Source organism: Peromyscus eremicus, chromosome 10 (genome assembly GCF_949786415.1).
Source record: "Peromyscus eremicus chromosome 10, PerEre_H2_v1, whole genome shotgun sequence".
Lineage (NCBI taxonomy): Eukaryota > Metazoa > Chordata > Mammalia > Rodentia > Cricetidae > Peromyscus > Peromyscus eremicus.
The window spans coordinates 85,426,572-85,453,720 of record NC_081426.1 but is presented as its reverse complement, the minus strand read 5'-3'; the positions used below and the strand labels follow the sequence as shown (position 1 = coordinate 85,453,720).

General features: G+C 40.8%; 1 protein-coding gene across 2 annotated transcripts in view; it reads right to left on the bottom strand.

The window, feature by feature from the left end:
* Bmp2k (BMP2 inducible kinase) overlaps window positions 1-27,149 on the bottom strand; it is a 106,143-nt gene that overhangs the window by 28,179 nt on the left and 50,815 nt on the right. For both annotated transcript variants that reach the window (XM_059274702.1, XM_059274703.1), the window contains exons 8-13: window positions 19,366-19,469; window positions 17,179-17,258; window positions 14,937-15,097; window positions 5,005-5,207; window positions 3,303-3,401; window positions 1,847-2,031 (exon numbers count right to left, since the gene is read on the bottom strand). In XM_059274702.1, the coding sequence (XP_059130685.1) occupies window positions 1,847-2,031; window positions 3,303-3,401; window positions 5,005-5,207; window positions 14,937-15,097; window positions 17,179-17,258; window positions 19,366-19,469 (832 nt within the window). The remainder of the gene's footprint in view (window positions 1-1,846; window positions 2,032-3,302; window positions 3,402-5,004; window positions 5,208-14,936; window positions 15,098-17,178; window positions 17,259-19,365; window positions 19,470-27,149) is intronic.

Genomic DNA, 27,149 nt, shown 5'->3' with positions numbered 1-27,149 from the left:
CAGAGATCGCTGACTTCTAGGGCTACTGACTGGCTTACACTTCTGAAAGATCATCAGCCTCTGGAAGTGCAATTACACACAGTGGGAATGGAGTACTCACTGTGGAGCCCTGGACAAAGCCATCCGTGTTACTGCCACACAGCAGATGCACTATCTAAACTTATTATTTGTGGTTCGATTTTTTTTTTCTGTTTCTTGGGCAATGCTGGAAAGTCAACCTCAGTTGTTGCCATGTGGATTTCTAATGAAAACAGCAGCTTAATGAGCACATACCAACTAGCATCAAGCAAAGTATGTGATTCTAATAAGAAAGACTACATCGTTCTCGTCACAGAGGGACCAATTTTACAGATTTATTAGACCACTACTTGCATTTCATAGTTTATATCCTACTGGATCTGATTTGTTTCAAATATGTATTTTTGATCTTAATTTTCTTATAATAATGCTACTAATGTATTATAGAAAAGTGCTAAGTAGATAAACAAAACCTAGAGTAAGCAAATAACAAATGGCAAACACTGATTTGTACGTTTAAGTTCTGTTCTCCACTACACTAATTTGTCCCAACTCATGTACCTTTATTTTTGCTTCAGAAAAGCAGCTCATTAATTTTTAAAAAATCTCCTTCCGGGTTTCACCCCAGTATGTAACAGATCTCTATCACTGTTCTTCTTCTCTCCCCTTCCCTCCCTCCCTCTCGACCTCTCTCCCTCCCTCTTTCATTCACTCCCACACACAACACCATGACTAAGTGTAGACTTACCCTCTTTGGACACACCCACAATTTACAGTACGATGTTGTTCCTCATGCCCACTGTCTACTCAAACTCATGTACTCTCTCTCTCTGACACTTTCAAAACCTGAAACTGTGTGTAAGAGTCTCTTTGAAATGAGCTGATAAACTCGTTATTAGAACACCAGTCTTGTATTTGAAGATATTCACATTGATTACTTTGAGGTGGAAGAAGAATGTGTCTTTGTGTGCACATGTACATTTGTGCATGTCTCTGTGTGGACACACATACAGAAAGAAGAGGCCAAACCCACGTGCTATTCCTCAGGGGATGTCCATCTTGTTTCTTGATATTGGGTCTCTTAAATGGCTTGGGGCTCATCAATTAGGCTAGGTTGGGATCTCTAGGGATCCTCCATCTCCATCTCCCCAGCTCTGAGATTACAGTGTGTGCCATCACTCCCTGCCTTTTTAATAGACCCTGAAGATCAAATGTAGGTATTAGTGCCTGCGTGGAAAGCACTTTACCAAGCTATCTCCTGACCACTTTAATACTGGCTCTAAAGTACTTACTAATATTAATGTCACATCCAAGTGTGAGAAACTTTGTACCAAAGTTCTTCGATTTATTGTAACGACTTCCCATATAAAGTACCCATAGAATAATTCTAACCAACCAACTACACTAAGTTTGCTACACATGATACACTTAAAATGTTTGTCCCTGTGTAAAAAAAAAATTACATAAATTTCATGAATAGTCAAGCTAATTGAAGGTAGTAGTAACACATAGGTAGAAAAAGTTAACATGTTATTTATTTTCAACTACTAAAGCAGCTTTCTAGGACTTTGCTTCTACTTATATTACAAAGAATGCTTTTATGTGCACACCAATAAATTCCTCAGGTCTGGCTAAACTTTGTCTGCAAACAGCAACTGGCAGAATTGCAGACGGTAACTGAAGGAAGACACAAGAGAGGACTAGGAGGGAGCAAGTCAGCTCTAACGAAGATCAACTGAGCTCCTTCAAGAGCCACTCAGTGGCGCTTCTCCTCAGCATCAGCCACTTCCACAGCAAGGCCCTGTGCGGTCACTGGAAAGGCACTTACCTATTGGCACCATAAGAGGAATCCACCATGGCTCCAAGCTGAGCGGGAAGTGACGAAGCGTAGGAAACTAAGGCTGGTGAGAACTCGTGAGGGGAGGTAAGATACTCAGGGGATGCCTGCTGCCGAGGCTGCTGATGGTGAGCTAACATCTGCTGCTGCAGGAAAGCCTGCTGATACTGCTGCATCTGAAACAAGAAACAACATACAACCCACGGTCAAGCATCTCAGCACTGCACCAGTGTGTTCCTTCCCTTTCCCATCCACGGAGACAAAACGAGAAATCCCAAAAACAATTGTGTATTTGAAGAAGTAGCTGTTACAAGAAAACTACACAGGATGATTTAAACCCATTTAATATTAAAAAGCCAGACTCACTTGGCCAGATTCAAAATTCCTCCTTTAAGTGTTTTAGGAAAAAGGGAGGGAGGGAGGGAGGGAGGGAGGGAGGGAGGGAGGGAGGGAGGGAGGGGAAAAGAAAGAAAAATTTAAAAAAAGAAAAGAAGAGAAGAGCAAGCTGTCCTCTGGAGCAAATGCACAGCACAGTCCTTCTATGTTTCCCTTTCACTCAATAGACACTTGCTGAATGAAAGAGATGTATGACAAAAGATTACAGGAACTCTTATAAACAGAAGCGTCATCAGACAGTTATAATGGGCCACATTCAGATGCAAGAGTTTAATTCTTGAGAATAAACGTCTGCCTTCAATGAAAGTATGTCAAAATAACTTTTTAACTTGTGTGTGTGTGTGTGTGCGTGCATGGGAGGGACCAGGGCATGTAGAGGCCAGGACCAACATTGGATGTTTCTACCAATCTCTAGCTTGATTTTCGAGACGAGATCTCTCACCAAGCCTGGAGTTCATCAATTCAGTTACAAATGGCTAACCAATGAGCTTCAAGGATCTACCTCTCTCTACCCTCACCCAGTGGGATGCTGGGTGGAGCATGTGCTGCTAGCTTTCCACTTCTAATTGGGACTTGGGGATCTGAACTCAGGTCCTCCTGCTTACATGACAAACACTGTCAACTGAGCCATCTCTCCATCCTCCCTCAGTTAAGTAACAAACCAATCTGCATGTGTGTAGACCGAGGTCAAGATCTGGGTGTCCTTTGGCCATCACTTTCCCCCTGATTTGTTGAGACACAGTCCTCTGGACCTGGAGTTCATTGTTCTGGCTAGACTGGCTGGGCAGGAAAGCCCAGGTTTTCCATCTCTGCCTCCTTATTGCTGGGATTATAGGTGCAAGTTGCCAAGTCCAGATTTCTGAATGGGTGCTGAATGGGTGCTGATATCATGCGTCCTCACGCATGCACAACAAGCACTTCTGAACTGACTCATCTCCCCAACCCCCAAAATGACTCTGAATGATGAAATTCTAAATACCACCATGCACACTGTAAATTCCAACTTAGTAATACACACCTAGAGAACATCTAGGTATTACATAGCCCTTACCATTGTAGGATACTGTGATGCTGGAGGATGTGGCTGATAGACTGAATGCATTAAAAACTGTTGTTGAAGTATCTGTTGCTGCTGCATTGCATGCTGATACTATGAAAGAGAAAAAAAATACAAATCATACTGTGGTGGTTTGAATGAGAATGGGCCCCACCGGCTCAGATGCTTGTTCCCCAGTTAGTGGTACTATCTGGGCAGAATTAGGAGGTGTGGCCTTGTTGGAGGTGTGTCACTGGGGAGGAGCTTTGAGGTTTCAAAAGCCCATGCCAGGTCCAGTCTCTCTCTCTCTCTCTCTCTTCTGGCAACTTGCAGATCAGATGCAGGCTCTCAGCTACTGCTGCAGCGTATGCATGCCTGCCTCTGCCACACTCTCCACCATGATGGTAACAAACTAACCCTCTGAAACTCTAAGCAAGCACCTAATTAAATGCTCAATTTTATGAGTTGCCCTGATCATGGTGTCTCCTCACAGTAATAGAACAGTAACTAAAACAAATAATATTTGCGCCTTTTCAACATCAGAGGTTTTTTTTTATTATTATGATTAATTCTTATTTTGTGTGATGGGAGTTTTCCCTGCATGCCTGTCTGTGAATCATGTGCCGACAGTGCCCACAGAGTTCAAATGAGGGTACTAAACTCCCTGGAACTGGAGTTATTGATGGTTGAACCATCATGTGGACGCTGGGAACTGAACCTAGATCCTCTGGAAAGCAGCCAGTGCTTTTAACCACTGAGCCATCTCTCCATCCCAAGTTCTGTTTTTGTAAGTACTGATTTTTATCAGATCAATGACTAAGAAAATAAAGTCTTAAAACCAATATAAAAAAACTATAATCTGTGACTGTCACTTTCTATACGTTTAGCAGAATTAGTTTTAAAGTAGTAATAAAACGCACTTTAGCTAAAACTGTATCAGCCAGCATAGTTTAAGGCTGTTTGGAAGCTAACATGTTCCAGCGCTTCCTGGTTGATGAAGACAGCCTTCAGTGGTCTCTGACTCATTACAGTAAATCTCTCGGTTCCTCACCCTCCTTCTAGGCTTCCTGGCATCTCACAGCACCACTTACTCACACCTCTCTGTCTCTATCAGCCAACGGTGGAGGAAGCGACACAATGAAGTGTCATGTACACAGTTAGCTAAAGCATAACCCAGACAGAGGTAAAATACTTGTGCACACAGTAGTTCCATTTAGGAAAGTTTAGTGAGACTACAATTTTGCAGGTTTCTATAAAGCAAAGAACAGAATAATGTCTGTTTTTGACTCTATGCCAACACAGTCAAAATAATGAAAAATTAAAAATAGGACTACAAACTAGGCTCATATCCAAAAAATAAAATAAAATAATAAAGACAATGTTACTTTTGAAAATACATCACTTTTTCCATAGTAGCACTGGAATAAACTAAAAATATAACAAATATAAACTGTTTATTTCTGAATACCAAATGAACACTTTTGCTTCATAAAGCCATGATGTGACCTATTTTTAAAAGAACATCTCTTCATTTAGCATCAAATGTAAATTAACATATTTGTCAGTAAGCAGGAAATTAAGGGAAGTATTTATTTGAATATAGTTCAAGTTACGATATGCCTATTATAAGCCTGTGATATAAAAGTGAATGCAATGATATTCAATTGCTGTGTGAATTTCACACTAGTTCGCTATCTAAAGTAATAAAGAACACTACCTGCTGCAAATAAGCATTCTGAAGTAGCTGCTGCTGCTGCTGCTGCTGCTGCTGCTGCTGCTGCGGAACACGATGCAAATGAAGTTGCTGTAATCTCCAGTCTCCCTGCTGTAACTGCTGCAGGACTCTATGCTGCTGTGGTGGTTGCTGAGGGGGGCCCTGACCCATTAAGACTTCAGAACCACTTCCAGATCTCAGTGCTCCTGTAATTCCAAAAACATTAATACACAGGTAATTTTAGCAAGATGGAGCTGGACTTCAAACTATTTAATTAAGACATTTCTATGGTTTCATAATAGACATCTGTGTATACATCACATAGTCTAAACCAAGTACTTACTATAATTGTAAATGCCCATGAAATGTAATTTTGTCATCTACATCTCCGACAAGTATCTCAGAAATGCACCATGTGTTGGCTTCACCTTCCCACCCACTAAAGCAGCCCCACACAAACTTGTTTCGAGTGGTCAGCTCCAGCATGCACCGTGATGAGTAAGCATCCACACCAACAAGGCTCTCTGGGTCTTAGAGAACATTCTGATCCACTGAAATCCCATTATTCAAAGTCTAGATCAAATATCTTTCTTGTTCCTTCACCCAACAGATCCTCTTAGTTTATTACATTTCACTCTTCCTTTCACAGATTGATGGCTTACAGAGCTATTCTCTTTTACTTTCCTATTACTGAAAATACACTTTTCTCACTCCCCTCCCTCTCCTCCCCCCAGTTCCTCCACACTTCCCCTCCCATCTGGATCCACTTCCTTTCTATCTCTCACTAGAAAATAAACAGGCTTCTAAGGGACAATAAAATAAAATATTAAGATAAAACAAACACTAACACATCAGGGCTGGAGAGATGGCTCAGTGGTTAAGAGTACTGGCTGGCTGCTCTTCAAGAGGACCCAGGTTCAATTCCCAGCACCCACATGACAGCTCACAGCTGTCTATAACTCCAATTCCAGGGTATTGGGCATCTTCACACCAATGCACATAAAATAAAGTTAAATACATTTTTTTAATTTTAAAAAAATCTAGCACATCAAAATTAAACAAAACAAAACCAACAATATGAAGGAAGAGAGTCCAAGAGAAGGTACAAGAAACAGAGACTCACTCATTCACACATGCATGAATCCCATAAAAACACTAAACTGGAAGGTAGGTGTGTGTGTGTGTGTGTGTGTGTGTGTGTGTGAGAGAGAGAGAGAGAGAGAGAGAGAGAGAGAGAGAGAGAGAGAGAGAGAGAAAGGGGGCGAGGGGAGAAAAGCCCTGAGAGAGAGAGAGAGAGAGAGAGAGAGAGAGAGAGAGAGAGAGAGAGAGAGAGAGAGAGAAAGGGGGCGAGGGGAGAAAAGCCCTGACATGACACTGAGACACGGAACTTCTAAAGATGCTGTTGAGTTCATTTTCTCTTGGCCATCAACTGCCAGGCATGGGGCCGACCCTTAAGAACAGTTTGTTTCCCCAGTTAGAATCCCTTGGAGAAAACTACATTTTCATTTGCAAGTGGTTATAAATTAGAGATAGCTTCTGGGTTAGAGCTGGGGGCATGCGTCCACTTCTTTCAGCTCTCGGGCTCCACCTGGTGTAGACCTGTGCAGACACTCTGCATGCTGCCTCAGTCTCTGTGAGTTTATATGTGCTTTGATTATGTTTATTTAAAAGGCCTTGTTTCCTTGGTGTCCATCCCCATTTGACTCTTACACTCTGCCTCCTCTTCCACAGGGTTCCCAGAGCCTTGAAGGGAAGGATTTGATGCAGACATCCCATTTAGGGCTGAGTGTTCCAAGGTCCCTCACTCTCTGTACATTGCCTGGCTGTGGATCTCTGTATTTGTTCCCATCTGTGAAGGAGGAAGCTTCTCTGATGATAGCTGAGCAAGGCACTCATATATATGAGTATAGCAGAATATCATTAGGAGTCATTTTATTGCTAGATTCTTTTCATAGACCAGTATTATTGGTTTTGCCCTAGGTCACTGGGCTATCTGCTCTCAGGTTCTTGGTCACCCAAGTAGCATCAGGTATGGGTTCTATCTTGTGGAATGGGCCTTGAGTTAAATCAGATATTGGCTGGTTACTTCTACAAGCTTTGAGCCACCACTGCCCTAGCATATCCTGCAGGCAGGACGGATTGTAGATCAAAGGGTTTGGGAAAGAGTTGGTGTTTACATTTTTCTTTTGGTAGCCTACAGAATACCTTCCTGTACCAAAGACACCAGTATGTAGGGATGAAGGCTCCATGTAGGCACCAATTCAACCTCTCCATGTTCAATGAGTTGTGTAGGTGTTGTTTTCAGCCGTGGGGCCCTGCCATCAGTTTGTGAAGAGCAACCTATAGTCTGGGTTGTTTAGGGATTCCATTGGGGACTCTTTTGGCCATATCTTTAATTCCAGTACTCAGGAGGCAGAGGCAGGGGGATTGCTTGAGATCAAGGCCATACTGGTCTACAGAGCAAATTCCAGAGCTAGGGCTACACAGAGAAACCCTGTCCTGGGGGGGGGGGGGGGGAGAAAAAGAAGATTCAGTTCAAATTAATATATCAATTACCACATAGCCATTTTCTAACCAGAGACCAGAGAAGCAGTAATACTTTCTTCATCTATTAGAACCAAGGAGCCTTTTATAACAAACATACCTACTAAACTCCTATTATACTCAATCTATTGATATCGTCTCTTGAATGGACATTTAATTACAACCTCTACAAAATTTACTCAATGAAAACACCTTTGAAAAGCAGCTGAAAAGGTCTATGTAATATCAAAAAGGAGTAAAGTAAATATACTAATACTATGCAATGACTGTTTTCTCTTCCAATGATTTACATTAAATTTATACACAACTGCTACAGTTTGGATGTTTAATTCCCCCCCCCCCCCCAAAGGACCAGGTATTGACAGTGTGGATCCCCTAGGAGACACTACCAGGAGAGGGAGACAGTGGAATCTTTAGGATGTGAGCCCAATGGGGGGTCCTCAGTCCACCTGAGATATGCCCTTCAGGGAAACTGTGGGCTCTTCTTATGCTATGAGGTAGACAATTAACATGAGCTTCCTGCCATGCCCCCAACAGAGACCTGGAAGCAGCTGGTCCATCCATCATGAACAGAAACCTCTAAAACTATGAGTCAAAAGACAGTTTTGCTCTTAGCAAGTCATCAAGCACATTTGCAGAAGGAATGACCCTACAGACAAGAAACCCTCAAGACTCCACCCAAAAATTTTTAGATCTTAGATATGTAACTTCAGCAAAGTCGGAAAATGAAAAAAGAAATACCAACATGCAGAAACCCACCGCCTTTCTACATACCAATAACGGACCTTTTGAGAAAGAAATCAGAATTAAAGCCCCATTCTCAAAAGCTTTTTAAAAAATAAGTAAAAATAAATTTAGCTAAAGAGATGAAAGACTTCTAGAAAGCACTACAGACAAGCGAAAGAGGACACTCGAGTCCTCCGATGAGCAGACTCCGCACTCATGTGAAAATGCCTACATTACTCAAGACGAGCTGCAGACCCAGTGGAGTCCCATTAAAATCCCAACGTTATTTCTAATCAAACAAAAAAGAAACCCCTGAAATAGACAGGGAAGCACAAACCCTGAATAGACAAAGCAATCCCAAAGAGAAAAAGCAACGGTGGAAACTAACAATGTCTCATCTCAAACTACACAACAGATCCATAGTAACAAACACATATCAACAGACTACAAGAGAGGACCAAGAAATAAACCGCCTAATCTACAGCCACCTAATCTTGAACAAAGGCGTCAAAAACATACATGGAACAGGGGCAGGGAAAGGAATTCTTCAAACAAATGATGCTGGGAAAATTAGATATCCAAGTGTACAGGAATAAAACAAGGTCCATACCTTCTACCCTCAACAAAAATCTATTCCAAATGGGTCAAAGACAATGTAAAACCTTAGACTCTGAAACCGTTAGAGAAAGGTAAAGAAAATACTTCAAGATACAGGCACAGGCAAGGAATCTGAAAAGGATACCAGCAAGGGCTAGAGAGATAGCTCAATGGGTAAGAGCACTAGCTCCAATTCCAGAAGACCTGGGTTGGAGTCCCAATACCCATAGGATGGCTCAGAACCATCTAAGACTCCAGTCCCAGGGGATTTGATGCCCCCTTCCAGCCTGCATGCGAGCATAAGCATGCATACAGATAAAACACCTACACACATAAAATTAAAGCAAATAGCTGGGTGGTGGTGGCGGATGCCTTGAATCCTAGCACTCAGGAAGCAGAGGTAGGCGGATCTCTGAGTTCAAGGCCAACCTGGTCTACAAAGCAAGTTCCAGGACAGCCAGGGATATACAGAGAAACCCTGTCTTCAAAAACAAAAACAAAAACAAATAAAGTAAATAAACTGGAGGGAGGGACAGAATGAGAGGGAGACAGAGGGAGAAAAGAACTCCAACAGTACAGCAAATCACCCTGAGAAATGACAAATAGAGCTGCATGAAAATAAAAGGTTGTTCTCCAGCACAGAATGAAGACACTATCTACACAAGGAGAAAAGTTTTACATCTAACCAGGAATTCACATATCTAGACTCTATAAAGAACTCCAAAAATTAAGGACCAAAACCCCATCCAATCAAGAAGCTGAGTAATGAACTAAACAGACACCTCTCAAATAAAACAATACAAATGGGCAATAAAGTACCCGAGGAAGTGTCCAACATCCTAATCCATCCAGGAGCTACGAATGCACACTACACTGGAACCCTGTCTTACCATAGTGACAAGGGCTAATGTACGAATGCACACTACACTGGAACCCTGTCTTACCATAGTGACAAGGGCTAACGTAAAGGGAGGAAAAATGAATGAATGCTGGTTTCAAAGTGGTACCCAAGTGCACACTAACGTGAATATAAACTGGAATGGTCACTAAAGAAATCAGTACAGAGTGCCTCAAAAACCTACAAATATGGCAAAGAAGACAGCTTGGTCGGTAAAGAGCTTAGCTCACGAGCAGAGGGTGAGTCTGATTGTCAGCACCCGCCTACAAAGGCCAAGCACAGCAGTGCGAGCTTGCAACCCAGTGCTGGGCGAAGTGAGACAGTCCAGCCAAATGACGAGTTCCAGGTTCAATGAGAAAATGTGCCTCAGAAAAGAAGGGGTGCAGGGTCAGATGGAGAAAGGACTGGGAGTAAAAGCACTTGCTACACCAGCACTAGAAATCTGGACCCCAGCAACCACGTAAACAATCAAGATGCGGCTGTGCACTCGTGCTGCCAGCTCTCAGAGTCGTGGGGAGGCAGAAGGACCACTGGGATCACTGCCTACCAGCCTAGCTTCTCAAAGAATGCAGTGCAGAGTTCTATAGCAGCATTCCAGCACCTTCCTCTGGCATCTGCTTTCATTTACACAAGTGTATGTACCCAGGTATGAGCGCGCGCGCGCGCGCACGCACACACACACACACACACACACACACACACACACACACACACAAACACACAGAAAAAAAGAAAAAGACCTCTGGTCTCCCCATATTTTCCACACACATACACATGAATGGGTACATATGAACACATACACAAACTATAACTAAGTAAGTAAATGAAAAGTACAACTACCATTGATCTAGCAATACCAGTCCTGGGAATACACCTGAAGAGTTCTTTTGCACAGAGATACTTGCACATTCACGTTTACTGTTGTACAATTCACAATAGCCAGGATATGGAAACAGTCTAGATGTCAATTAATAGACAGGGAAATGGAAAGAGAAAATGTGGTAGTTTACATACATAATGGAATTTTTCATTTGTAAAGAAGAGCTGAACTACGGCATTTTCACAAAAATGGATGGAACTAGAGATGACTGCTAATCAAATCAAATAAGCCAGACTCAGATAGATATCTTTCATATGCAGCAGAATCTAGACAGACAGACAGACAGACCGACAGACAGACACACACACACACACACACACACACACACACACACACACACGATAGAAAAGGGATCTGAGAAGAGGAATAAGTCTATCAATTAGGAGAGGTAAGATGGGGAGACGGAATGTACGTGACCCAGAAGTACAAGAAGTGGGTGTTGGAGGAGGAAGAGGGCCAGTAGGGAGACAGAGGGAAGAAGTGAGAGGGCTAACATATAGAATATTTCATATGTGTATAGATTCATGTCATAATAATTTGTACACAAGTTTTTAAAATAAATAAAAACACTGGATGAGAACATAATCAAAAGGGGAAAATTATCTCACCAGTCATTGGGCAAGCATTTTCAAACCTTTTCTTTTTTTCTTTTTTTTTTTTTGGGGGGGGGGGTGTGTGACAGGGTTTCTCTGTGTAGCTTTGCACCTTTCCTGGAACTCGCTTCGTAGCCCAGGCTGGCCTCGAACTCACAGAGATCCGCCTGCCTCTGCCTCCCAAGTGCTGGGATTAAAGGCGTGCGCCACCACCGCCCGGCTCAAACCCTTTTCTTATCAGGTGCTGCGAAGACAGGAATAAAAGGGACTGAAACTGTGGCTGATGCTGTAGGTTCCTGGAGTCTGGGGGCAGCAATCTGACTGTTCATAAACTTCAAATGAATACGCCTCTTTTTAAGTTTTATTTTACTTATGTTAGGTGTGTGTCTGTGTGTCTGCCTGTCGTGGGCATGCAGGTGCCCTTGGACATCAGAAGGTGTCCGGTCTTTTGGAGCCTGTGTTACAGGCAGTTCTGAGCTGCCTGGTATTTGTTCTGGGAACCAAATGAGGGTTCCCTGAAGAGCAGCAAATGCTTTTAACAAATGAGTCATCTCTCTAGCTCCCAAATATGCTTAGTATACTCCTCAGACAAATGCACTGGCATGAAAATCAGAAACTGATTGTACGGCGGTTCACACCACAATATTAATAATAGCAAATACTGGAATAGCCTACATGGTTATAAAACTTACAGTACACTCATGACAGTGAGTAAATTAAAAATTGCATAACAGATCTATAATGACATAAGTTTTCAAAAACATCTTAAAGGGAAAGAAGGAAATAGCAAAGAAACATGTCTGAGTCCATTTATGACAATGATATAATTATTTATATGAATTATATATAGCTATATACATATTAATTTATACTATGTTCATATTACCAAATTGATTATTTATACTAAAAAAAGCTAAGAGGGTATACAGTAATCTACCATTTAACTGAACAGGAAACGGGAAATTTTTACATTTTTTCTGTCAATATTTCTATAGCAGATGAATATTTTACTCTAAGTTCTAAAGAAGAAAGAAATATTTAAGAAGCCAAACACATACATATAAAACCTGTAATTTTTCAACATAAGCTGGGAGCAAGCATGCTAAAATAAGAAATGCAGCCCTGACGTCAAGTGCGAGTCTGGCACTCACAGTGGGTCAGCTCACCACCTGAGTGACCTCATGTAAAGCACACAAGGTCTGGGACACAAAAGGACAACCAAACACTGTGCACCAGTGTCTAAAGAGACGAGAACACGAACACAGTCCAACCACACGTGATCCAGCGTCCTCTACCTTGCCTCGAGGCTGACTGCTACTTCTTTACTCATAGGCTTTCACCTGCCCTGGGTGAGATCCTGACTCACATCCCATTCCTGTTTCCCTATAGATCCCTAAGGACTCTGTGAATGATCACCTACACACGGCTGCTCAAGGACCTGAAATGCTCTCCCACAGACTCCTGCATTTGAGCACTGAGTTCTTTGGAAAGATGCAGAACCTTGAGGAGGTAGAGCCTTACTGCAAGATGTAGGTCACTGGAAACAGGCCCACCAAGCTTTATAAGCTGGCTCCACCCCTGTTCACCCGCTGTTTCCTGAATGCACAGGCTCTGTGACCAGGCAGCCTCTGTCCCCTCCCCTGTTCACCCGCTGTTTCCTGAATGCACAGGCTCTGTGACCAGGCAGCCTCTGTCCCCTCCCCGTTCACCCGCTGTTTCCTGAGTGCACATGCTCTGTGACCAGGCAGCCCCCACTCCTGCCACCATGCCTCTCCCGGCTGCTGCCATGTCTTCCCCACCATGAGGAACTGTAAAAGAGAAGAAAAAAAAAAAAAACCTTTCTCCCTTAAGTTGCTCTTGTCAGGGTATTTCATCCCAGCAACAGGTAAAGAAACAAACTATCACAAAACCCAAATCCTTTAAAAAGTCCGTTCCAACACTGTTACTGAGACAGCTCACAATGCTCACACTTCAATAACAACAAACTGAGTATCTTGCAAGCATGCTCCCCTAGCAGTCTCTGACTGGTGAGCAGTGACACAGAACACAAGACTAGTAAGATGTCCGACCTGGGAAGGCAAGAGAGAGAGACTATCAAATGTCTATTTGAGATGGAATTGTCCATCCGCCTCACTACTTACCCACAGTTAAAAGCAGAAAGAGAAATCACTGGAGGCCGGAGAGATGGCTCAGATCAAGTCAGTTCCCATCACACACATGGTGGCTCACAACTGTCTGTAACTCCAGTTCCAAGGTATCTGATGCCCTTTCCTGGCCTCCACCACCAGGTACACACGGTACATATACATACATGCAGCCAAAACACCCACACAGAAAATATTTTTTTAAATGAAATGGGAATTATTATACAAAGAGTTCAAAAATGTCATCATCTCTGTTTTCCATGGAATTAATATTCCAGTTGACATGCTTGAATATCACAAACTCATTGCAGCAATATGCCAGGTAATACAAAGGTAAGCATCACCTCTCTGAGCTTAGACTTAACAATATTAACAGTAAGTAACAGTCAACATTTCATAATACTTCTGGGCCAGTACTTACATTAAGCCATCATTTAAATTTCTCAGGAATACTATTAGATAGATACTCATAATTTTATTGGACATGTTAGTTTTAAAAATGGGAGAAATGTAACTCAAATCAGATTCATGAGAGTCAAAATATGTGATCTTAACCACTATAGTACCTGTAATAAACACATTTCAACATTAAAACAAGACAGATTTGTCAGGAAATATTACATGAATCAGGGTTTGCTGGAGGTGATTCTTCAGATTATATCTCTGACACCTTGAGAAATTAAATTTACTCTTTCAGAGATATTTCCCTGTGGGAACTTTTTTTAGGTATTATACTTACCATAATGCACTTAAGATTATAAAAACAATTTCTCAAAATCAAATAAGAACAGTGCTTATGCTGTGGTATCCATATGGTTCCTTTACCAAGGCTCTAGAGACTTGTAACTATAAGGATGGAATGTAAACTACTTCCTATTCAATTCAGCACAAAATCTCCAACACTTGTTAAATGTTACTGCTGCCCTCAAACCTACTAGCTGAGACTCAAAAGATGAGTTTCTATTTATATATCAAAGCAAACTGATACTTCTCTATACATTTAAATTACTAGTAATTTTGCCTTTAAAAAAAAACTTTAGAAAAAATAATTCAGCTTCAGTTTTTATGGAGAGCAGGGTGTACATACCTGTGTGCTCATGTGTATGTAGGTGTGTTCACACACATTTGCAGAGGTTAAAGGAGGGTCTTGATATCGTCTGCAATCATTTTCCTACTTTTTTTCTTCTGATACAAGGTTTCTCACTAAACCTAGAGCTCTCATTTCAGTCAGACTGGCTGGCTAGCAGACCTACAACCAGCCTGTCTCTGTCCCCTAGCCCTCCCCCACCACCACGCTGCCACCTCTACCTCCACCCCCCATATTGTGGCTACAGGAGTGCACTGCCACGCCCATTGGTTTTGACTGTGGGTGCTGAGACTCTAAACTAGGTCCTCATGCCTGCACAGCCTTTACTGACAGAGCCATCTCTCCAGCCCTACTTCTTAAGGCATGTGTTCTGTGCTTTACAACATTAAATTCATTTACATTCTCAGGGAATCAAACCATAGCAGGCTTACCCATACCATAAAGCGATCAGAAGTGCAAAGGCTACCTTTTGGCTTGTGGTTATTGAATTCAGCAGGAGCAGGTACTTTAACAGGAGTTGCTGAACTGTGAATGGTCAGCACACCGGAAGTGGCAGCAGTGGAATTGGCCTTTGGTCGTTGTCTTGGTGCAATTGAGGTTTCTGTTGGTCCAATGGTATCTGTTATTCTATAATAGAAAGATATAAGTCATTCAAAATATTGAGATTATTTCTAGTTTACTATTCATTCTATACATGATAGTTAGAGATGACTATATTAGTCCTTTTGGATTTCTTCTAAGCAGCCATCTCAGAATATATGTTTAATAAAGCCCATAAAGTAAACTACAGCCAGGCACAGCTATTCGCAGTCAGCTTCAAATGTAAGACTAGGAATACAACCCAGAGGTGAAGGGATGGCCCGAGACTGACAGAATACAAAGACAAACCTTCTCAAAAAGTTTCTGACAAAACTGAGATTCAGTTCTTTAAAAAGACACAAGAAATCATCCCCTTAGCTTGGACTTGAGGAAAGGAAAGGCTGTCTCCTACAGCAGTAAAACAGAAGACACCAGTGCTGGTCAGGTAAGGCTGCCTGCTCACACCCAACCTTTGTTTTACTAGAACACTAACTAAATGAGAATTAGGAGAAATGTTTGACTGGGACTCTGTGTAAGCCTCAAATGCAGACAGTAAAGTGGTGAGCACAATTTTGAAAGCAGTATGACTAGCAAACAAACAAAAACAGAAAAAAGGTAAATTTATTTTTAATATTCATATATCCATATAATGTGTCTGGATCTAATCCATTACCCACCCTCACAACTTCATATGCTCTTTATTGACTGACTTTTGATACCCACTCAGTCCACTTGGGGCTGCCAGTACGTGCTTAAGTGTAAGACCAATACAATCTTCAAACGACATTTTCAACTGTGCTTTCTACAGTCAGTATAGAACTTCAATAACTTTCTCCCACGAAATCTCTTTGATGACTTCACTTAATATTATTTCAAGAGATGTAACACCTAAATTGTATATGCATACTTTAGCAAGCCCACAGCTCCTGCAATCACAGCACATACCTACAGCTTTTTCACAATACCTAGATGCAACACAAGAGGGAGCCATCCTAACAATTATCTTCCCAAGAGGAAGAAAACCAAAGACTGCCTCCCGAGATTTCAGAATATCAGGGCTGAAAGGAAGACATCAACAGCATCACAGAAAGGGGACTGGTTGGGAGCGGAAGGGGGGCAGTGGGGGAGGGGGCGAAAGATGGTAGTAGAAGGCGCATATGATCAAAATATATTACAAGCATGCAGGAAATTATCCAAAAAAAAATTTAAGGCAATTTTTTCCCAGAAAATTGTATAAATATATTGTGCATATGCTGTCTTCTAAAAATAACAGGCAGGATGATCAGCATGGTATAGTACAAGTCCTCTATAAATGTAACAAAGATAGTAAGATCATTTATATACACAGCCAATTACAGCTCATTTTAATGATCAAGTTGTCCACAAGAGCATTATGTATTCTTAATTGCTGAATCATCTCTCCAGTCCCAGATTTTAAGTCTCACTCTAGAATTCAAACTTACCAATAGCGTAAGTAACTGAAAACTAAGGTTCCAAATTTAATTCTTTACCAAGCTTTCTAGTTATATACATACATAAATTCTACAAAGTACATACACCAACGGCCTTTGACAATTAATGTTTCTTTTTTATATATTTATTTATTATGTATACAGTGTTCTGCCTGCCTGTGTCCCTGCAGGCCAGAAGAGGGCACCAGATCTCATTACAGATGGTTGTGAGCCACCATGTGGTTGCTGGGAATTGAACTCAGGACCTCTGGAAGAACAGCCAGTGCTCTTAACCTCTGAGCCACCTCTCCAGCCCCCAATTAATGTTTCTTTTCTTAAATATAAACAGTAGGCTTAATAGCTATTGACCCAACTCTCAAGTTTCCTGAATGAAGACCAGTCAGTGACGAAAAGGACGACAATCACACACACAGAAGGCCCCCCACAACATCAGCAGTTAACATTCCCAGCTTCACAGATGAGGAGCATCCACAGGAGAATGGCGGCAAGCCCGGTATTTAGTCCCTTTGAAAGTTTATTTTGTGCTCACTATCTAAGCTATAATACCATAGACTGGACAATACAGCATTTTGGGTAATAGGGTTTGCTACAGTTAAAATGAGAACTATAGCCTTCCCTTTTACACAGTGCCTTCCGGCTCCAGCACAGGCTGCCTACCTGGCTTTCATTTGGCTTTTCCTAGCAGCAGCTTCGCTAGCAGTCATCGGTTCAGGAAGAGTTGAGGGAAGAGAAGAATTCTGAGAAGAGAAAACACAGTTTTCATTTAGTTTTTAATCTGAGTTGTAGTAATTTTTTAGACTATAGATAGACTATTAAACTTTCAAATCATTGCCTGCGATACTAACATTTTCATGTCACATATTACAGATTATTCAGATATATTCCCAAAATCTAATCCGAAAATATCACGTTGCACAAATGTCACCTTTAGAGTGATGTTCCACAGAAATCTTTACAAGATGAACATAGCATTACTGTATACAACATTCTTTCGGGTAAATCTTGAGTTAAAAAAAGATTATAACACGTGTAAATCAATGGTATTTTGTACTTGAGAAAATAATTACACAACCAGGATAACAATCATGTTGTTTCTAAATACTACAGATAACTGTTGTGACACTGTAAAGTCTAAAAAATAAAACAGAAGACAGTGCATCTCTTTATGTCCATATCTGTCTCAGTCTGGGTACTGTGAGCATGAGCTGAACAGAAAGCTGAAGTTCAGTTAAACCTCAGATAAAGCTACTCCTCACTAAAGCTTTAGAACATCAATAGAAAAATATTAAAGTGATACGGTGAGGGCTTTAAAAAGAAAAAGGTACCACAGTTCTTCCTTTGTCCCAGTAGGTAAGTTATACATGAAGAAAACCTAAGTCAGAACAGAATGATCTCTACAGTGTTCAGGATGGATTAAAATCAATGATGATCTAGAACTTTCATTAAAATTAGCAGAAATCTGGCATGTACAGTTCATTGTAGTATGCAAGAAGTAAGTAGGAGTCAAAGCCTTTGAGCCAGGCATGACAGCACACACATTTAATCCCAGCACTCTGAGAGGCAGAGGCAGGCTGATATCTGAGGGTTGGAGGCCAGCCTGGTCTATACAGAGTCTGGGATAGCCAGGGCTATGTAGAGAAAGAAATCTGTTCAGAGAGAGAGGAAAACAGAGAGAAAGAGAGAGAGAGAGAGAGAGAGAGAGAGAGAGAGAGAGAGAGAGAGAGAGAGAAAGAAAGAAAAAACAAGTAGGAGGAGGAGGGAGGAAGGGAGGGATGGAGGGAGGCAGGAGAGGAAGGGAGGAAGAAAGGGAAAGAGGAAGGGAGGAAGAAAGGGAAAGGAAGGGAGGAAGGGTGAGAGGGAAGAGAGAGAGGGAGGGAGGGAGGGAAGGAGGGTGAGAAAGAAGAGAGGGGGGAGAGGGAGGGAGGGAGGGAAAGAGGAAGGGAGGGAGGGTGAGAGGGGAGAGAGGGAGGGAGAGGGAGGGAGGGAGGGAAAGAGGAAGGGAGGGAGGGTGAGAGGGAAGAGAGAGGGGGGAGGGAGGAAGGGAAGGAGAGAAGGAGGGAGGGAGAGAGGGAAAAGAGAGGGGGGAAGGAATCAAAGTCTTTGAGTCAAACCAGGCCCCCCAAATGAGCACTGTACTTGGCCTAGCCCTGGGCTGCTGTGCTATATATTAGCTATAATCATAACTGCTATCCTAGTTTTATAATAGGAGAAGGGGATTAGCCACCATAAAGATATAAAATCAGCCACTGATAAAAGAAATATCGCCGGGCGGTGGTGGCGCACGCCTTTAATCCCAGCACTTGGGAAGCAGAGGCAGGCGGATCTTTGTGAGTTCGAGGCCAGCCTGGTCTACAGAGCAAGATCCAGGAAAGGCGCAAAGCTACATAGAGAAACCCTATCTCAAAAAACCAAAAGAAAAAAAAAAAAAGAAATAGCTGAGGTCAGGTCTCTCCCTTTACAGTGCCTCTACTATTAACACCAGAGGGGCCCAAGTTTTTCATTTAACACTATGCTTAGTGTCTGTCTCAATAATGTCTGATCACATCTCTTGGTTAAAAAACAAAACACTTAAAATCCTGTTATCAAATACTTCAATACTTAATAATAACAGCCTATGCTCTGTGACTGACATGTCATGTTGTGTCTCTCTCCACAATGCAAAACAGCCTGCTGAAGCTCTCCAGAACACGTGAGTGAAGTCTAGGAAATGAAGTTTCATGCACAAACAGCATCACACGCTATCAAGACCACAAAACAAAGAGCTCATAAAGCATGTACATATATATGTAAACACACATCATTAAAGTGAATTTGAAAGGCTTACCTACTTGAGAAACTACTTACATTGATGTTGGAAACTGGACAATCCTTTTTGGCGAATTTAAAAGCAAAGTAGGATACTTGAAATATGTCAGGTCTGTGCTCCGGATCTGGTTCAAGCATGAACCCTGTAATAAAAGGTCAAAGGGTTAAGATGTCTGACTGAAGACAAACACTACGGAAAGGCATATACAGGAGGGGCAATCTGCTCTAGCCTAACATCAATGATTCTTTGGTAATGCTTAGAGGAATGACAGAAACTTTTTCTATAAATGAGCTCATTACAGAGGCAGATAACAGAACATCTATCTCTGTGCTGGACAGATGGCAGGTATGATTATACCCTTGAAAAAGTGACAAAAAAAAAAGTGAATCAGCTGGGCGGTGGTGGTGTACGCCTTTAATCCCAGCACTCAGGAGGCAGAGGCAGGCAGATCTCTGTGAGTTCAAGGCCAGCCTGGGCTACAGAGTGAGTTCCAGGAAAGGTGCAAAACTCTGTCTCGAAAAACAAAACAAAAAAAGTGAACCAACAACACAAACCTAGTGAACTTAGGGAACACTTAATTATTCAAGAAAGCTCCAGGGTCACAGAGAGGAGGTGGAGGGTCCTCCTAAAACAATTCCTTTTAAAATAATTCTCACTATTAGCTAAAATACCTTTATTTTGAAATTATCCTAATCACTGAGAAAAGGCTAAGTATGCACATTATAATTTATTTAGCAGAGCAGCAGAGGATTAGCACTATACATTTCAAAAAGAAAAAAATGCTTTCTTGACATACTAACAATATGGACCACAGTTCTCTGTTTCAGTATTCTTTCTCATCATCATGGCCAGAGGTCTGAGCAATTTTGGAAATGTACTACTAACATATATTTACATCAACAACTTTACAATATTCGTCAAGTCCCTGAGATAGTCTGTCTAACCAAAAGTGACCATTAACTTCCATTTATCTATTTCTTGAGTGACTTATATTTCAAATTTCCCAAGGTTGAAACTTATATTCAATTCTGTAACGAAATTGTATTAAGACATCTCCATGGCCAGTTCTACTTCATTACCCTTAAAATACTTCTAATGATTAAATTATGTTAAACGTTTGAAATGAAAGTTTAAATTAGCTATTCTCATGTTTTCTAGTGAAACAGTGAGTGTCCACGTTCACAGCACTAACATGGAGGAGTTACAGTGAAACAGTGAGTGTCCACGTTCACAGCACTAACATGGAGTTACTGTGAAACAGTGAGTGTCCACGTTCACAGCACTAACTAACATGGAGTTGCAGGTCCAAACGGACTCAACTCCCTTCTAAACCTAGTGCCTTGGACATAGAATGATAAACAGTGACTCCAAGGGACAAAACCTAGCTTGTATCAGGCAATTATAAGCTTGATTTTAAAAATACAAAAATTATCCGTGTAATACGATTTATATATTATAAAAGCTAAAGTCTATTCTTTATAGTTTTAGTATCATTATTAGACTAAATATCTAAAAACATTTAATTCAAATATTTATTAGTTTATATTCAACCCTTACAACAGAGAAGATCTGAGAGACTGACAAGGTAAATATATTTACTCCTAAAATAAGTTATATCATAATACCAAAAATATTAAATGTTTTAAAAGAAGCAATATATAAAATTAACAAAGTAAAATAAATTTTAACATACTTTAACAGTGTTTATTAAAATTATTTAAAGACAAAAATTACAGGAAACCTATTAAAGTCACAAAATTACCATATTTTCTACTCTAATGAGTATATTTGTCTCATGAAATCTAATTCTAAAAGTAGCTAATAATAAATATTTATTCCTATAAAGCCTCAATGTGGTATACAGAAGGGGTTTTCAAATATATGAGAATCAGGAATAATGGAAAAGCAATTCACTGGAGATGGACAAGATAATGAAGAAACTAGATAGATCTCATTATAAAGGCCAGGTCCCAAATTCAGTTTCTGTCAACACAAAGTAACTGATCCTATGTTACAGGAATTACAGTATCTGCAATGGGTCACAAATCGGACACACAAGTAAATCAGTTCTTCTGATACAAAAGCAGAAGAAATTCCCTTCCAATCTCTCTAGAGATGGCTTCCAAAGTGAGCAGCATCCTCAAAGAGATTGTAGTGAGTGACAATGGGCCACATCTTATACAGTCCTCCAGTGGAGATGAGTGACATAATCTCTAAATGCAGTTCAGCTAAAAAAAAATTCTGCAGGGTGAAGAGAACACTATGGTAAAAGAATACACTTCTTTGGAAACCTACCTTCATCTAAGAAATACTTCTTAAATTTCTACAAAGAATGAGTCTTCAAGCAACCTGACATGAGCTTCCAATACAGGTGTTTCAAACCAGCTGAAAAGCAGTGAGGAGGAGGGAAGGAGAAGGGAGACAAAGAGAAACTCTGTATGTCCTAGCCAGCACTAGTCCAGGTGATTCTCCCTCAAGCACAGTACAGCACCCTTCAAGTACACATCATACACAGACCCTGAGGGGAATTCTATACTACACTGCTGTGAGATGTCTTTCTGTATGCTGAGAATGTGTGTTGCTCTAATTGGTTGATAAATAAAATGCTGATTGGTCAGTAGTCAGGCAGGAAGTATATAGGTGGGGTGAGCAGACGAGCAGAATTCTGGGAAGAGGAAGAGTGGAGCCAGGAGTCACCAGCCAGACACAGAGGAAGCAAGATGTCAAGGCAGAACTGAGAAAAGGTACCACATCACATGGCTAAACATAGATAAGAATTATGGGTTAATTTAAGTGTAAGAGCTAGTCAGTAATAAGCCTGAGCTAATGGCCGAGCAGTTATAATTAATATAGGCTTCTGAGTGATTATTTTATAAGTGGGCCACGGGACTGCTGTGACCTGGTGGGACTGGAGAAACCTTCCAACTACACTATACTATTAAGGCACCTGCATTTTGACAACTGTTCTGATGTTAGGTGTGAGATTTTCCAAACATGACATCAAACCCATGCTCTAAGTTTCAGATGTTAGAACACCCCAGGTTTTGAATTTTCAGCTTAAATAATTTCACTTCTACATGGCAGTCCTATCCGGTGCTCCTGTGCCCATCTCTCTGATTTGGTGGTGCTGTTTTGTGTATTTGTGTGTGGTGGAGGCAATGTGTCAGGCATACGTGTGTGTCCAGGGACCATTCTGTGGAGGGGGATGTCTCTTCCACACTCACATGTACTCCATGTTGTGAGGCATGTGCAGCAAGTACCTATCTGCACGGAGCCCTCTCACTAGCCCCCTGGTTTAATTTTAAACTCCAAATAATACGAAATGACTGATAATCATTACTAAAATCTATAGGCAGAAAAGAGCTGTATATTTTTTAATCTCTGAATGTTTTTTAATTGAAAATTACTAGCCACTAAAATGATTAAAAAAGAAAAATTCAATATGGAACCATTAAAAATTTAATTGACTAATATAAAGTCTTGAAGTCTTTAAGACACAGAGCTGTAAAATGTACTTCCTAGGTTATTGTATGATATAATCTAAGGTGCAGAGTTAACAGCTTTAATCCAATTCAGTTAGCTACTACTGGGACTTAGCTACTAAAAATGACAACTTCAGTTTCCAAACAGCTTTTGTCTAAAAGGTTTTCTCTCACAATAACTAACCATCACGTCTACTGTTTTCTAAACTCCTATTCCATGACACTGAACCACATACTCTGTAAAATATATGCTTTCTAGGGAAGGAATAGATTAAGAAACACAAGTGATATTATGCTGAAATACAAAGGCAAGAGAAAGCATAAATCACTCTACTTTCTCAAGTTAAAACAATTATGTGGGTCATCACAATTACCATTGGCTCCAATTTTACATAAAACAAAATCAATTTTTTTCAGAAGTCAGCCTTAGAAAAATGGTATTTCTCCAGTCATCTTTGTGTGATTCCTTCTATTGATAAAAGTACAACACAACCTGAGAATACAAGGTCTCACCACTTAAGAGTCCCTGATTAGACCATCAATACTTCCTACTGATTCTCACACATCTCATCACAAAGCACTCATCAAGCAACTGCATTTTATCTCATCTTAAATCAAATTTACTAACTGAATATGAATACACTCAACCATAACTAAGACAGTAAATGGCACTGTAAACATGACAGGAAACTGTATGTGTGATAGTCTTGACAAGTACCCCAATAAGGTAATGACAGGGGCCTCTATCTACCTGCCAGATGATGGTCCAGCACATGTCAGTGTCTTCAAGGAAAGCCTATCTTAAGCTTAGCTTATTCTCGAATACACACTAAAATTTCTGAAGGACTTCTTCCCCAGAAGAAGTCTGTAAGAGAATGAGAGCACAGCTAAAACAAGACTAGCCATGAGCTAAGGGCCACTGAAGCTTAGAGGCGGGTAGATAAAAACATACTACTCTGTTTGTGCATAGTCTTTAATTCCCATAACATACTTAAGAGAATTAATAAGATAACTCTTGGCTTTCCACAAAATAGGAGCAAAAAGAAATTTAATTAGAACAAATGAGCTAAGTGGCAGAGCCAGAAAGCAGCAATAAATGAACCACAAGCAAGAGAAGCAAAGCTTCGCTCTCCACCACAGTAAACAAGGTGGACAGGGAGCCTCACTAGCTGGACCAGTGTATTCTGGAATGTGGGACATGTGTGGGACACCTTCAGGAGATTCACTATAACTTACAGGTTGTGCTTTCTGAGAGCACAGTACCTCCCATGAGTATCTGAGGAAAATAGTCTGCTCTGCCCAGGCCTTATCCAGATATCAAAAATGGTTTGCTCAGGAACAAGTGTGACTTGAAGTCATGGTTGTAGAGGTACCTGTTCAGCACAGGCACCAGCGGCAGGAAAGGGAAAGAAATCACACACACTGACAAGCACTTCTCATACCTTACTTGAGTCTCACAATAACTCAAGAGGCAGATACATCTCAATGTACTTTTTTTGAGAATTTCATACATGAGTACTGTATTTTTACATCATTTCCACCCAAGCCTCTCCCTATTCCAACTCCTCCAGTGGCCCCCAACTCCCTCTCACATTCATATCTTCTTCAATTATTGTTGTGTGTGTATGTGTGTGTGTGTGTGTGTGTGTGTGTGTGTGTGTGTTTATGTATGTATAAACCTGCTGAGTCAATCTAGCGTTTCGCATATGTTTTGTAAATACGCTCATTTCAGAATCACAGATGCTGAGATATGCGGATGGAGGTGCCCAAGGTTCTAGACCAAATCAGCAGCAGCAGCAGCAGCAGGTGTAGCTGAGTCTGCTGTTCACCACAGGCTTCGTCAAGCCACTTTAGGAAAGAGCGGCTAGGGGGAGAGAAGTAAGTAGCCCTGTCCATCTCCAAAACTGCTCAGCATAACTTCGTTTTCCAATTCTTTATTGTCTACCATCTTTTCAACTCTTAGATGCAAAAATGAAACAGCTCCTTCCTCACCTCACAGCATCATGTGTTTCACAGGAATCAAATGACAACTCTGTTGCTTTTAAGAAAATTCTACAGAAAAGAAAGATAAAACTAATAAAAAGCAGCTTTACCAGCTTTACCAGCAATACAGTCACAATCCCTTCTTCCTGATAACCAAGAGTACATTCAAATACACAAATAACCACAAAAACCAAACAACTTTAGCAAACACTATTCATGGATATCACATTTTCAAACATTCTGAGTGACAACAAAGCCATTAGTACTACAATTAATTGTGTAAAAGTGTATTGTTGAGTAAATAGAATTTAGCACTAAAAAGTTTGCAATTCAAGAACCATGAGCACAGCTAAGCAATGCTCCTGGTTCTGAATGCAGGACTTAGTTTAAAGCAATGTAACACACTAAATGAATTTTATAAACACAGAGTTAACTAAATGTGATGGTGAAAAGCAGGCAAGGTTATATGTGAAAGATATAAACAACAGAATTCAGAGAATTCATATTGGTTTTTAGCATTACATTGTACATAAGTATGTTCTGGATTTGGGGTTTGTTTTTGTTGTTGTTGTTTTTTAAATCTGTACCTCATTTCAGCATTTTAAAAGTAAAGTCTATAAAACTTTTAACCAGGAGGGACTCTATTGGGATTTAAAACTATTTGTATGTGTGTCTGTGTGTGTGTGACTGTGTGTGTGCACACACATGTGTGTGCATGTGAGTATGCACATATGAAGGTCAGGGTACAACTTTCAGAAGTCAGTTCTCTCCTTCCATGGTGGCTTCTACAAAAGGAACTCTGGTAGTATTGAACTCGTTCATCAAACATTTTTACACCTGAGCCATCTCACTGGCCCCTGTTTTTAAAACTTACAGGGGTTTTATAATACCAAATTTACTTGAATGTCTTTAGTTTATTCTGTATATTTAGTTTATTTCATTTCTGGCATAGTCAAATTGATACCAGGAACTAAAATCTTCACATTTATGGTCAAGTAGAAGAAGCATATGCTACGCAGTAAACTGCCAATTAACTAAACTCCAGTTGAGCCTGAAATTATCAACAGTATTATCATGCTTACCACAGCACTACACAAACACATTCCAACACATAGTGGGGCACACATAAACACAGAGAAAGTCAATATCAGTTAGGAATCAAATCACACATTAAGGCATAAGCTTCTCAGTCTTTCACACAGTATTAGTCACTCTGAGCCTGTAAGACATTCAAGATCTCCAGTAAAACTGTACATTCAATTATTACTAAAACATTAGACTTAACAACAAAACAGTTACAGCTACAATGATTTACAAAAATGTCTTCAATAAAATATTAAAACTCAATTAGCCAGAGAACACAGCAACCAAACTCCACACTCTAATTTTGGGCATTACAATTAATAGGGATTATTTCATACTTCTGTTGTCCTAATTTTTTTAAGAACATTATATAAAATAGAGAGGGTTAAGAGTTTAATATTTATTCAAATATACAATGGAGGTATATTTTCTTGTTTTAAAAAAATGCCGTTCTACAAAATAGTACACTAAAACAGAACTTCTATTTTAAAAAGCCGGAATAATTCCATTAGAGGGCTGACAAACTACTCACAGGTACCTAGATGGAAACTTGGTCTGCAGCTCCAGCCTGACTGGACTCTGCCTGCTACAGGTCAGAAGGCTGGAGCAAACAACACTGCCAGGCATTCACCATGGAGGTTACAGTTGAGGGCTGGTGCCACTGCACAGGTGCTGGTACATATGATGAGCTACACAGAACAGAGGTCGGGATCTCTGCAAATGAAACCCTAAGGACAAGTTCAGGGAGCAAGTGGAGTCCTGAAGAAGTATGTATCATGTACTTCCATGAATGCTAATGTCCTACATCCAGGAGTTCAGCTGTAAGTATTAAATTTACCATGTCAAGGACCCCTGTGCCTCAACCCCACTGGCAAGGCTGTCCCCAGACGAGGCTCAGAGGGATGGCAAAGCCTTCCTCCAGGGACAGTCTGAATGTCGATGGGGTGTCCAGACTCACCATTCCCAGACTAATGTTTACAGAACGAAGACTGCTCCCTACTGAGATTAGATAAACCTGTCCCTTTGTTCAGCTGTATACAAAAAGGTGCTGAGGCTTCTCCATCAGAGTCCAGACCACTGACCCTGGCTTTTCTCTCTGTTTGTCTGTCTTCTTCATTTCTTCCTTACCCTGACTCAGGGTTCCAGGACCCAAGTCATGAAGGACCCAGCACACATATCTAATGCTCTCATAACAAAGTGTGTGCTGGCAGTGCAGCAGCCACGCTTCGGCTGCGTCCTCCCCCACTCCATCATTCTGGTTCCCCTCACCTAGG